This window comes from Lissotriton helveticus, chromosome 6, assembly GCF_964261635.1.
Source record: "Lissotriton helveticus chromosome 6, aLisHel1.1, whole genome shotgun sequence".
NCBI classification, from domain to species: domain Eukaryota; kingdom Metazoa; phylum Chordata; class Amphibia; order Caudata; family Salamandridae; genus Lissotriton; species Lissotriton helveticus.
Genome location: NC_136067.1, coordinates 1,906,149,918 through 1,906,163,706, shown reverse-complemented (window position 1 = coordinate 1,906,163,706; position 13,789 = coordinate 1,906,149,918). Strand labels below are relative to the sequence as shown.

Below are 13,789 nucleotides of genomic sequence, written 5' to 3'. Positions count from 1 at the left end.
CCGGTGAATTTCTGGTGTACATATCCGTGGCGCAGTTTCCCGTATACATAGTGCTGTGGGTGACCCCCTTGTAAGTTTTATGACGCTCGAGATTGTGTCGTTTTTGTTTAAACGTATTACGATTGTATGGTTGGGCGGTGGGCTGAGGCCGACCGTTTTGTCTTTGCTCCTTTACTCCTCCCTCCTACTTCTTTTGTCGTCATGCCCTTCTTTTTGTCTCTTTCTTCCTCTTCTCTCTCTTGTCTCTACTACATTTCGGGTTCTGGATTAGGGCGACAGGCACGCTGCTGGGGGGGTAGGCCGTAGCCTTCTGCAGGGGTGCTGGGTGGGATGGGTGGGATGGGTCTTATTTGCTGGTTTATTTTCCTTAGTTCTATGGCCCTTTTGTGTCTCTTTAAAGGAGCGCTGCGTCTGTCCCTGCCTCCCATGGTATGTTTGGGATGGGGTCTGTATCGTCGCTGCTCTCCTTCTTGTGGCTATGCTACATTTCAATGGCGACTCCCATCCCCTCCTTGTTGCTAATACTCCTGCTCTTTTCTGTGACCTTGCTACGGGATGCTTGTTTCGGCGCGGCGCTCTTCTCTTTTAGTCTGTATTTTTCTTTTTCCCCTCTTCCTTCCCCTCCCCTTCTCCTTCTTTCTCTCCCAAAGGTTAGTATGACGGGTTAGTTCTAGCGATGTTAATATTCCAGTTCCTTCGTTCTGTTTCCGATGTACTACTGGGTAGTAGTTGTGCATAAGATGAGTCTGATTGAATGTTGATTTGGATTAACCACATCTGTTTTCGTACTGATGTATGCTGTAGTGACACTTCTCCGCACTGCTGCCCTTTAGTTTTCTTATAGCCAATGGTTTGCTCTGGGAACCCGGATTCATTTATGCTGTATCCGAGCCTGTTATACTCCTTATTGTACTATTATAAAATTAACCTTCTTTATTCCTGTTTGTGGGCCGTTCGGATCCCCCCCCCCCCCTCCTTTTTTGGACCGTATTGATTGCACACCATTACGATTGTTTCTGTATATTTTTCTTCAGTATTTCTTGACTGCTCTATCGTGTCGTGGCCGGCCGGTCTGGTTGTAGGCCCAGTTTTGTATATCCTTTCTGTACAAATAAAGGTTTATAAAAAAAAAAATAATAATGAAGCCACCAACGGAAGCAAGACAATCTAGCACATCATCAACCTCTGGTGAACCCACCTATTCCTTACTCCTCAGAAAAGTGCAATATCATCAGCCACTTCTTCCATGAAATAAATACAGAAGCTTTGACAATACATCGATTGCACCCATCCCTTTTCATCGAATCACGCAATGGACAGCCCTATCTCTTGAAGACCTCTCCAACATACTCAACTCTTTCAAAGCCACTTCTTATGAGAGGATATCTTAGTCTGGTCCTTCAGAACAGCTCTCGCTGGGGATGCTCTTTCACCCATACTCACCATTGTCCAGTCCTCCTCCACTAAAGTCATCTTCGCAGAAGCTCTCAAGACAAGCCAGATCCTCCTATTCCTAATGAAACCTGCACTGGACCCTGATTACCTTGCCAACTACTAGTCCATCACTCACCTACCATCAGCAAGAACTTTGAAAATGTAGTCTATGTTCATTTCCAAGGTCACATCAATGATAACCATCCTCAGTACGAATGCCAGTCTGGTTTCAGATCATGTTGCAGCATGGAGACCACCACCTTACACACCACAAACAATTCCCTTTTGACCACAGATGAAGATGACCCCTGTTTTCTGATATTGCTTGACCTTTCAGCTGCCTTCACCACAGTCCACCATCCCACCCTCATATGTAACCTGGAATCTGAAATCGGATTCACCAACACTGTCCTTCACTGGTCCTTCACTGGTTCTCCTCCTATCTTTCTCACCAACATCAGATTCTTCACATTGGCACTAACAGATCCCAAAAGATCCCTTTTATTTTATTTATTTATTTTAAAAGTTTTATATAGCGCTGGCTAGACCCGGAGGTATCAGAGCGCTTTACATGAGCATCAGATCATAGTTACAGGTTACATCGTTACAAAGGTTACATAGTTCTTAGAGCGTGGCAATATAGTTACTTGTAAGGTCAAGATAAACAATAAGCACAAATACGTAAGGGGAAAAGCAGGCAAGGTGAGAGATTCAGGGGAGGGGGGTTGGAGTAGGGTAAGTAGACAGATTATGAAGGCGGGAAAAAGGAGGGGAGGGTGAGAGACACAGCATGGGAAGAGGAGGGGAAGGGTGACGGGGACACAAACCGGTAGACGAGTCAAGGCAACGTCCAAAGTCCAGTAAGCTGTGATCCCAGGGAAAGTGGTATCACTTCCCTATCTCTGTTGCGAGAGGCTCCCTTTGCGCATGTGGACTCTCTCAGAGGGGTCTCTGAGACTCCAAGGCCTACATACTGGATCCTTCCCCAAAAAGGGGAGAGGGAGTGTTTTGGCAAGGGGTGCCATACCATACCTCAGCTGTGAGTGGCTCCCTTGGCGCAGTGGACTCACTCAGCGGGTTCGCTGAGACTCCAGAGTATAAATATTGGATCTTTCCCCAACAAGGGGAGAAGGAGTGCTTAGTCAAAGGGCACAAAGGACAGGGGGGTAGGCGGAGTAGCAGGCAAGGGGAGAGATTCAGGGGAGAGGGGATAGGAGCTAGGGACGAGACAATAAGGAGAGACGAAAAGAAGTCTGTCTAAAGACCGACTGGGTAGGTGACGACCAAGGAGGCAATCCACGGCCCATCTCCCCTATAGCTAAACCAAGGTGCTCCATCGGGAATCAGACAAAATAGTTCAGTCTCAATACATTGAGAGAGGAGGGAAGGAGAGACATAAATAGAGGGAGGATGCGGTAGGAGACGACAGGAGAGAAGAAAGGAAGTGCAACAATGTGGTTCAACAATATACCAGAAAACGATCAAACAAATAGACATTATATCAAACAATCAGCAATACATTAGGGGAGGAGAGAAAGTAGTGGGGGGTAGGGGAGGAGGGAAAGTGAGGATAAGGGAAGAGACAACCGTAGAGACGAAAGGAAGTCTGTCTAAAGACCGACTGGGTAGGTGACGGCCAAGGAGGCAATCCACGGCCCATCTCCCCTATAGCTAAACCAAGGTGCTCCATCGGGAATCAGACAAAATAGTTCAGTCTCAATACATTGAGAGAGGAGGGAAGGAGAGACATAAATAGAGGGAGGATGCGGTAGGAGACGACAGGAGAGAAGAAAGGAAGTGCAACAATGTGGTTCAACAATATACCAGAAAACGATCAAACAAATAGACATTATATCAAACAATCAGCAATACATTAGGGGAGGAGAGAAAGTAGTGGGGGGTAGGGGAGGAGGGAAAGTGAGGATAAGGGAAGAGACAACCGTAGAGACGAAAGGAAGTCTGTCTAAAGACCGACTGGGTAGGTGACGGCCAAGGAGGCAATCCACGGCCCATCTCCCCTATAGCTAAACCAAGTAGCTCCATCGGGAATCAGACAAAATAGTTCAGTCTCAATACATTGAGAGAGGAGGGAAGGAGAGACATAAATAGAGGGAGGATGCAGGAGGAGACGACAGGCGAGACAAAAGGAAGTGCAACAAAGTGATTCAACAGTATACCAGAAAAAGATCGACAAGTAAACATTAAATCAAACAATCAGCAATACATTAAGGGAGGAGAGAAAGGAGAGAGAAAGTAGTGGGGGGTAGGGGAGGAGAGAGAGTGAGGATAAGGGAAGAGACAACCATAGAGACGAAAGGAAGTCTGTCTAAAGACCGACTGGGTAGGTGACGACCAAGGAGGGAATCGACGGCCCATCTCCCCTATAGCTAAACCAGGTAGCTCCATCGGGCATCAGACAAAATAGTTCAGTCTCAAGAAGCGAGGGAAGAGGTTCACAGAGAAACAGGGTGGGGACAAAGGGCAAGGGCATGTGAGGGCAGAGTACAGAAGCTGGAAAGAGTAGGAGCGGAGAGGGGGGAGTGTTGGGGAAGGTAAGGTCAGGAGAGACGCGGGAGCGTTAGCCCGAAGTCCGGCTGGGTAGGTGATAGTCAACGGAGGGAGCCCAAAGTCAATCTCCCCCAAAGCTAGCGAGGTAGCTCCACCGGGCATCATACAAAAGTAGCTAGGTCTCAGCTTTTCTCCCCCGGGTCGCCATCATGGGATGATTCAGCCTAGATGAGTTTGCAACACAAATGCCAATACTGGACTTGACTTAAAATTTAGTAACCGCTATATGAATCAAACATATCGGTCCATTTTTCCTAACTTCACTAGATAATTTATTTATTTATTTCAGTAGTTACTTTTAACTTTTTTGTTTCTAAGAAGTACTTTTTAAGGTGCATATACAAAAATATACAATAAGAAGACAATCAATTACAATAAGATATAATCACTGTACATATTTACAACACATCCAACCCACACTATTGACTAGTCCATTCATCATACATTCACACACACACATATATATAACAAAAAAGAGAAGTACCCAATGCACCATTGGTCCAACATTGGTTATCAGAAAAACATAGGGAGGAGGACCTACGCTGGACTATCATCTCAAAAATTGACTGCGATCCCCGAGGCGGCGATATGGAGTTGAAGTTGGGACAGCGGGAGGCGCTGTTAATAATGAAGTACAATACAGCCCTCACTGGTCTGTGACGTTAGGAAAAAACGGACCGATATGTTTGATTCATATAGCGATTACTAAAAAAAATTTTAAGTCAAGTCCAGTATTGGCATTTGTGTTGTTTATTCCTTATATCTGACTTAGCCTTGCTGGGTGAAGAGTCAAGACCCTGTGTTGTTTATACGTAGATGAGTTTGCAGCATTGGATCTCCCAGCTGGGGTGGTGTACACACAGGGACACATCAAAGCTGAAATGCGCAGGAGGGTCTCAGGAAATCATCAGTATGCTAATCTGCCCTTGTAGTACTGTGTTGCTTCGCCGAAACCTGGCTAATCGGCGGCGTCTGCCAACAGCTCACAACTCTTCACTTGTGCCGCCCACTCGCTCATGTGGTGTTCGCCAGGGATTACCTGATACTACGTCGCGTTCTTAACGTGGGGGAGGGGTTGCGTTACTTTTTTGCCTGCGATGGTATTCCGCTGCTCACTATTCTGCCCCCGATGTATTGTGTTGTCTCACAGAGCCTCGCCTCCCATCCACACCAACATGCGACGTGAAGGGCAGCAGACCTCACCGCTATACGCATTTGTCCCGATCTGCAAGCGAAGGGAACCAATTATGCAGCTATACCAGACTCTCTGGTCTCAACAGCGTTGCCAGTTTCTATATACACCCTCTGACCCTCCGCTGGCATTCTTCTGCCAGTGGGTCTCGGACATCTTTCAGAGGCGCCCAATAATTATGTCCTTTAGCCACATATGCAGCCTGCGGGATTCGCTATGACAGCGATGATAATTATACTGTACAGCCCACGTTATATAGAGTCAGGTGCAGTGCATTGTATATCTAGTTCGCCACGTTAGTGTACGATGCCATGCTTATGTTTTCCGTCATCGCAGAATAACGGCCACCATCCGCCATTTTGTGCTGGACGCTAGCGCTCCTCATCACAGTTGTTTATCGCCGCCCCGCAGTGACTTTTTGCATTTAAAGTTCAAATCGATTTGTCCGTGTCCGCTAATGCTTGCAGGCGCATCATTTCCTTACTTTTATGTGTGGCAACCGTGATTCCTGCACCTCACTCGCTTCGATATGCAGGCACTTCAAAGCGCCTCCTCCATCTTAACCATTACCGAGCTCCGCATTCAGCTAACCTGCAGAATCCCCCACAGTTCCAAGCTGTCTCCTGTCATTTTCAATCTCTACATGGAGACACTAGGTGCTCTACTAATAGATAACTGCATCAAGATTCACTAATATTCTGATGATACACAACTCTAATGGAAAGTCTCCTCCGCTTCGGAAAATGCCTCTAACACTGTCAGCACATCATCCAGACCAGGATATAAAAAAATCAAACAAATTTTGTTGCACACACTGCATCCCCAAATGCAATGCAGTGCGTGCAACGAAATTCGTTTGATTTATTTAAATGTTTACTTACCTGCAAACCTCCATTATCCATACATTACTAACCCCCACCCTGCCCCTCCCCCACCCCACGTCACCACCCCGGCGGGTACTCCCCTACCGACCGCGGCTGACTACAACAGAGTGAATTCCAAACACAATTGTTTTAATGAGAATAAATACACCTGTCTAGAGCAATTCTAAATTAATTTCCCCCTCATAACCGTGTAGTTACAGTCAATGTGTGCATTACCTCAGGGATTTCTTTCCTGCTCTGTTTCAATTGATTAAAATAGGCTCCCATGCTTTCAAACCTCTCTAACACTAACACCGAGCATTGTCATTTATTCTGTGTAAATAAAGTAAATAATATCTCCTTTACTTCAGTGAAGCATAACTGTGTGAATACCAGTGGTTCAGCACAAATAGTAGTTATCTTAGGATCCATCCAGGAAGTTGGTTCACTGAAACACACCTGAGGATTTAGGAACCTTGCATCTCCCTCAGTGAGAAAAATGCTTCATCAGGGTTACCTGGAAGCTACTGTGGCAACCTGGCCTCTGAGTCTGTCACTTCAGACATGGCCTATTTTCCGCAGGTAGCCATCCAGAAATGGATCATCAACTTGCTTTCTTCTCACACCAGCATCAACATTTCATTGATGACATCACAAGAGTTGTGTGCTGACAAGAATCTTTCAGACGCAGCACTCTCTCAGACATCTCTTATGAAAATAAGCAGACAATAGAAATTACAGACACATAACCACAATTTGAGACCAGTTAGTGCCATAGTGAGACTGTGCAGATCTGACTAATCTGATACACATTCTGTGAACCACCTTCACTCCTGCTGTATCAGTTTCCTTCATGTGATTGCTTGCATACCTACTTTACGTATTGGTGAAAAGAATATGACTGTTGAAGAACCCCTCATCACCTTGCTACGCAGGTTGCATGAACCCACCACCGTAGCTGTTCTCTTTGCCCAGGAGGAGAGAAGACTCAGCCCATTGCTTCTACGGAGGGAGTCCACCAGGGTTGCATCCTGGCCCCCTTTTTATTCCTTGTATATACTAATGGCCTTGAATTATTCATGTTTAAACAGCAACTGGATTTTCCAAGAATAGATGGTAAATTGGTCCCCCTGTTATCATATGTTTGATGATACGGTTTTAATGACTCTAACGGCTAACAGCCTACAAAAAGCCTGGACCACCTTCACTGACTTCATGCTAGCATTGGATCTTAAAGTAAATGTTAGTAAATCCTTTGTCATGGTCTGCGGCCCGCAAAAAAAAAAAAACTAGGAATTTCACTGTGAAAGGAAAGACTATTGAGAAGGTGCCCAATTTTACCTATTTAGGTAATGTTTTTAACAATAAATTGAAGTGGGGTGACCTAGTCTTGACAAGGGCCCAACAGACCAGTAGAGGGGCTGTTTTGTTTCGCTTGTAAATTAGGACACAAGCCAGTAGCTGAAATGATAACTCTATACAAGTCAAAATGCTTATCAGTGGCTGCCTATGGGGCCTGAGTGTGGGGTCACCAGATTCAGGTTTTAGAGAATACATTTTTAAAAAGATTATTAATGTTCCCAAGTAGTTCCTCAACGTTTTTTTGTCATTCCGAGGTGGGCCTGGAATATGTGGAAGATAGTATAAATATCCCACCATTGATCTTATGGGTGAAAATCTGGTCCTCAGAAGATTTGACTTTCTCTAGGAGTATCCTCAAGGACTGTATGAACTTGGATAACGCAATGTGACTCCCTTGGCTATGTTATGTCAAGCATACCTTCTATAAAATTGGCCTAGACGAACATTACAACAATCCAGATACCTTCCAACCTAACCTGAAAACGATTATTAACAATGCATACCGTATTGAATTAAGTATGTCTAATCAGGATCGGGGAATGTTAGATGGTGGGGTGTTAAGATATCAGAAATTTTATCTGTCTTTTACCTTACATGTACGATCCCGTTTTTGTTGACCAGATTTCGGTTGGGCACTTTGCATTTTTAGTGACCTATCCTAAACAGGCTGTCTGATGTGAGAGACTAGCCCCCTGTCCTTGCGACAATCTGGCCAAACAGAGCACAATGCACTTTATGCTGTTTTGCTCACTCTATGCAGACCGCACTTTCAATCTAAAAACTTTATGAATTGTGAAAAGGAATCTAAATCTTTGTAGGTATCATCTAGAACTAGTCAATTGTATAAATTATGTTGGGGATGGGTCAGATGATTTTAAAAGTTGTTTGCATTTTTTACTGGTATACCATGATTTATGGAAGGGAACATGTGGAAACTTTTTAAATATTCTTAACTGTTTTGTATTGTGTATATATGTAAACTTTTATGATTCTAAAGAATCAAATAAAGTTATTTGAACTGAACTGAATATGACTGTTACATGGACATGGTATTTGCACACATCTTTTCACGTCATCTAAAGTTCTTGGTTCTGTGTTTTTTTTAACACTAAATCAAGTGGTAGAAAAAGCAATCGCAGAATCCCACGGGTCCCAATTATATTTAGTGTAAAAAATCGGAATATTATTGGTAATGACATCTGCATCAGCACCATGGTTTAAATGTAGTCCCTTTTAGCCTTTGATGCCAAGAAATAATTGACCTCAGCACGCATTGTCTGTGTTCACTACTTTAAAATCAGCAGCAAAGGCAAAATCATTGTCTATCTTTTATGCACCATAAAAAGAGGATGAACTGTGAAACTGATATGCTCTAAACACTGTTCCTTGATTTCCGAAGGGCTCAGAAATAGATGCTTCACAGTTGCAGATGCTTCTCAACGACATGATCTCTCATGGTAAGATTCGAGCCATTTTGTGGTTACAAATTCTGTGATCTTCAAAATTAAATGATTTGCTACGGCTAAATGTGTCTTGATGGCATTTACTAAACCCAATTACTGAACTGCACTATGAGTTTAGAAATGGACACTGGATCACAAGTTGGAAGGGGTTTGTTTAGGGCAACCCTTCTAAACTACAGTTCGTCACTGGATGTAGCAATGGGTTGCTGTCACAATCGATTCGCAAAAACTGATGCACAATTTTACGACAACTTTTTGAAAATTGATTTTTAGTACACCTGGCCATTGATTCAATTCTTCATTGTTACTCCTCCATCCCTGACAAAGAAGGATGGCTGGGGAAGAAGATGGAAATAACATTTCCTTTCACATTGCACTGAAACCTCCTTTACTACCAGAAAAGTATCCAGCTCAGTATTGCATTGCAAAGACTAGATGATTTCTCCCTGGAGCTTGTCACCAGACTTGAGCTGGCCCCTAAGAAAAAGTTCCTGATTCTGCCACAAAAGCCTATTTGTTCTTATGGTGCTAAGACCCTGGAGAAAAGGAAGCTTGGGAGTGCTTGGAGCAAAACCATTTTGCCAGTTACAACTAGGCAGTTCACCTTTTCATGTGGGACATGTCTCCTGTTCTAAGAGATTCCTTTGGACAGAGAGAGGTTTGTGAGAGGAAAATCACGAGGGCCATTTAGATCTTAACTGGAGTTGCGGCCATTCCCAAAAACGAGAACCCATAGACTACTGTCTTAGGAACTAGTCCCGAAGATCTAGACATCCCTTATCATTGCACTTTTGTGATGAAACTTCCTGTAATCATGGGCAATTTTGCTGCAAGTGAGCATTTTACATGCATCTAATTTCCAAAAGACATATTTTGGCCGGAAGAAGTAAAAAGGGGGCTTAATATTACCTTCCAGTGCCAAAAATGAATGTACTGATGCACTCCTGTTCCTGTTTTGAAAATAAATTGCTGGAGCTAAAGATATGTGTTTCACCCAGAGTAACCCCAAGTCCCTTTTCTTTAAATTTCGATACCTTAATCAAAGTGCCTTCATTTTGTTGCACTTTACTTAAATGTACCCCATGTATTTCTATTAGCAAAGCTGTGGTATCTCCGCCATGCTAGCAAGAGTGAGAAAAAGGTTCAGTTCTGAAGTCAATTTCCCTTTAAGAAATGAGTTGTCATGGCCTTTTTCAGTCACAGTCACTGTTCAGATCCCAACTCTCCCCTTTCATTGCAAAACAGTCCCGTTTCCAATAGTGTGCATAGCGATACTTGTTCTTTACTACAAGCTACAATGACCTGCATGATTCTACTTCACTTACTTTCCAAGCACATTGAAATAAATATGCAGTTTTGCCCCATTCCATCTGATCCCTTCTTGTTATGGGTTGCCTGTGTGATTAGGAGCTTACATACATATCCAGAAATACTGTTTTAAATCTGTTTAACATTCATTATCTAAACACTTCTATTTTCCTAGATCAAACATTTCCTGCTGTTGAAGGAGGATTCACTTTGGATGCATGCAGAGGAATTTTAACCTTGATGGATGTATCCTTTTAATGAACTTTGTCAATAGTTTGTTCACTAGTTTTAGCTGAGTGCTGTAAAAAACAACTTAGAAAGTAATTACTGAAATCAAAATACTTGTATTTGCTGAAATGGAAATCCCATCCCATTTCAATTAGCCTTTCATGGAGACAAGTCACATCAGTTGCAGAAGCGCAGAATGTTTTGAAGTCTTCATAGTTATTGTTAGTGGTGTTCTTGCCCTCATGTAGGGCATGTTTATTCATTGTTGGAATGGGGTGGACCATTCTGCTGCATCCTGCCCTTAATCCCATGATTGCTGCCCAGTGCTGTGCAATGGAGTTGGATCTTCCCTTTAGCATTCCTGTTTGCTTCTCTTTTCTGACCCTTCAGTCTATCTACAAGACTTAATTGCCCTACTAGAATAATATAATCAGGGAGATTGTAAATATGTCTTTTGACTGAACACATAGAATCATAAAGTCACAGTGACAGTAAAATGATTAAAGTGGTTGCTGCTGAGGATGCGTTGTACCCTAGAAAATCAGCACGACAGTGACGCGCCTAAACACTGGGTGGACTGGGTATGGTGTAAACCTCAAAGTCTATGAGGGAATGTGTCCTCAGAGACAAGATTCAGAACTGCATTTAAGAAGTACATTCATTAATAAAGGACTGACTCACAAACGGAGTTCGAGATAAACATTAAGAACAAACATATAGGTCTATTAGAAAATAAAGTGCAATACATACATTTAAAAAAAAGGCAAATGCAGCAGCAATCTCATTAAATACATAAAAAGCATTTGCCATGAAGGCTCTCGGTAATAGGAATAGTACAAAATAAAAGTAAAAAATTAGAAGTTAGCTAACTCTCAAAGGTGCATCGTAATCAGTAGGAAATCAGACAGCATCCCTAATAATAAGAAAAAAATCCGGCTCACCTAAAATTCAAGATCTTATATACAGCTTACTTGTATGAGATATTACAAGATTGCAAAGTCAGCATGGTGCAAACAGTATTCCAATAAATCATAATTCATTATTCTCTAGACTTCACATAACCCTACCATCTCAGCACTAGCACACTACATGAATATTGATTGCCCTTTCAGACTTAATGTTAGATAATCAACAGTGAATGAATGCAATACAGTGTGTTAGCAGGACGAACACTAAGACGTAGCAGAAGGCTTCCTAAAAGGTCTTCAAGAGTTCTATTTCATACTTAAATAAATAATTCATGTCTTGCTGCATGTAGTCTCTAGCAAAAAATATATAAGCAAGATGGTTTTGAGGCCTCACTAAGGCCTAGTTAATTCTAAGCCAGAAAAATCCACTGCAACATATCATAATGATTTATTTTCAATTGCAATAGCCCCATCGCAACACGTGTGATTTTCTGTGTAGGCCAACTAAAATTGATGCATATTTTAGTTACAACACACACAAAAAAATGCCTCACTGCCTTATATACGTTGACCGTTAGGTAGGAATATGCAAAACCTAGTGAATGTATGTAAATTACTTCCAAGTTTAATTACTGGTATCTGGAGTGAAAATAGAATCCAAGAGCCTAAAATCCATTCAAAAGCCACTAGAGATACCGGACAAATACTGCCATGAGGAGAAAATGTTTTCCGGAAAACATTTTGGGGTGAAACAAGTCTCCCATGGTCAAAAATTTGGAGAAATGTATTATATTTAAAATCTTGTGCAATGTTGCAAAATGTAGTGAAATATGAAATGGCTAATTTTGCAAAACCTCACAGAGATAATCGATAATTCACCTAGGAACCTTTGCATGGTCATGAGCTTGATTCCCCACAGAGACAAATCACCCTTCTAGCTTATTGAGCACAACTGTATTTGTTTATAGTCGATAAAGAATGCAAAACAGCATTAAACACAGATGATGAAAGCTCACAAATATTGTACAGGGGTTGTGAAATCCATCCATGTTCCACAATGCGATTTTCAAGCTCCTGGTAAAGATTAAAGTATTTTTGTTCGTCATATCTGACCTGATCTGCAAACAAACCATCAGCGCACAACAGGCCTATCTTTGCTCACCGAGGTGATCACAGTTGGATTTCCTTTTGTTAAACTAAGTACAGATCTGCCAACCTGTAAATAAAGTTCCCTGTGTGATGTGGGGATGTGGCCTGGTGCCGAGAGCTACCTAAGAGGCACTCTGCCCTCCACCAATCCCACCACTCCCCCAAAAACATTTCAAGGTGTTGATGAGACTGTCGCCGATGTCCTGTTTTTTTCACACTTCTTAATGGACATCTGCTGTTTAGAGCCACAAAAGACGAGCTAGAAATCCACCATATGCAGTGGTTGCCAGCTCGCCTTTCCTACCACCGTGTGATTTTGGCTCCTCACCGGTTGACCGTGTGAAGGAAGCCGAAATCGCTGACAAACGGTAACAGGGTATGAGTTGGCAGGTCTGTGAGTACCAAGATGTTTTTCTCTAATTGCTGCCAATCTTCTTCCTCCTACTCCTTTTTGCTCTCGATGGACTGCAAAATATGTAGAAGGAGGGATTTAACGTAATGAACACGTGTGAAAAGCTGTGGAACAAGACCAGCCTAGTAGGAAACGGTGCTGGTAAAATGTACAATGCCACCACGCGACTGTGAAACGCCCTACACCTACTGTGTACAGAGAAGGGTGGTGCACATCTTTGAAAAGCTTGGTACTTTTAAGAATATATTTTTTTTAAGTGAGAAGTGAAAGACAGTTGCTTAGTGGCTTGTGCGTTTGAAGTTGACATCTTTAGGTTTAGCGGCAGGTGTGTTGGAGTCTTTGTAGGTTTGTCTTATTTTTCCTATGGCTCTTTTTCTAGGACAAGTCTATATATGCTCATTGTCCCTGCTGCATTAAATAAAGTTCAGGTTAGTACAGAAAGGATTAAGCGAGAAAAGGGGAGTAGCAAGGTACTAGGAGAAGTAAATTCGTTTTACTAGCCTCTGACAAGCTGGTAGGACCGGAGAAGAGACAGTTACATATAGGTCTGACTCTTCCCATTTCTACTCCCTCCCACTTTTCAGAAGAAAAAGGCAGCTCCACATTTTCACATTGTCAGGTTAGCATAGCAAGGTAAAGGTGAGAGGTGAAGGATGAGTGAGTAATGGTAGGGAGAGGACTTTGACAGGAGATGGGGCAGTGTGAGGAGAAGGACAAACAATCCCAAAAGGTGTTTGTAACAAACTTGGGCAAAACGTTACAACTTTGAAACAACAAAAAAATCACCGTTTAACTTTTGTAAAAAATGAGCTTGAAAATGTAAGCTTGATGTGATTTTAGGCAGTTTCTTTATTTGCAGATGGTTACCTGCTTGTTCCACAGCTCATTACAGTAAGTCTGAA

At 42.6% G+C, this 13,789-nt stretch overlaps 1 protein-coding gene across 1 annotated transcript in view; it reads left to right on the top strand.

Annotated features, from left to right (window-relative positions):
• LOC144762928 (calpain-13-like) overlaps positions 1-13,789 on the top strand; it is a 441,560-nt gene that overhangs the window by 393,172 nt on the left and 34,599 nt on the right. The window contains exons 15-16 of the mRNA XM_078648230.1: positions 8,819-8,876; positions 10,366-10,436. Coding sequence (XP_078504356.1) covers positions 8,819-8,876; positions 10,366-10,436 — 129 coding nt within the window. The remainder of the gene's footprint in view (positions 1-8,818; positions 8,877-10,365; positions 10,437-13,789) is intronic.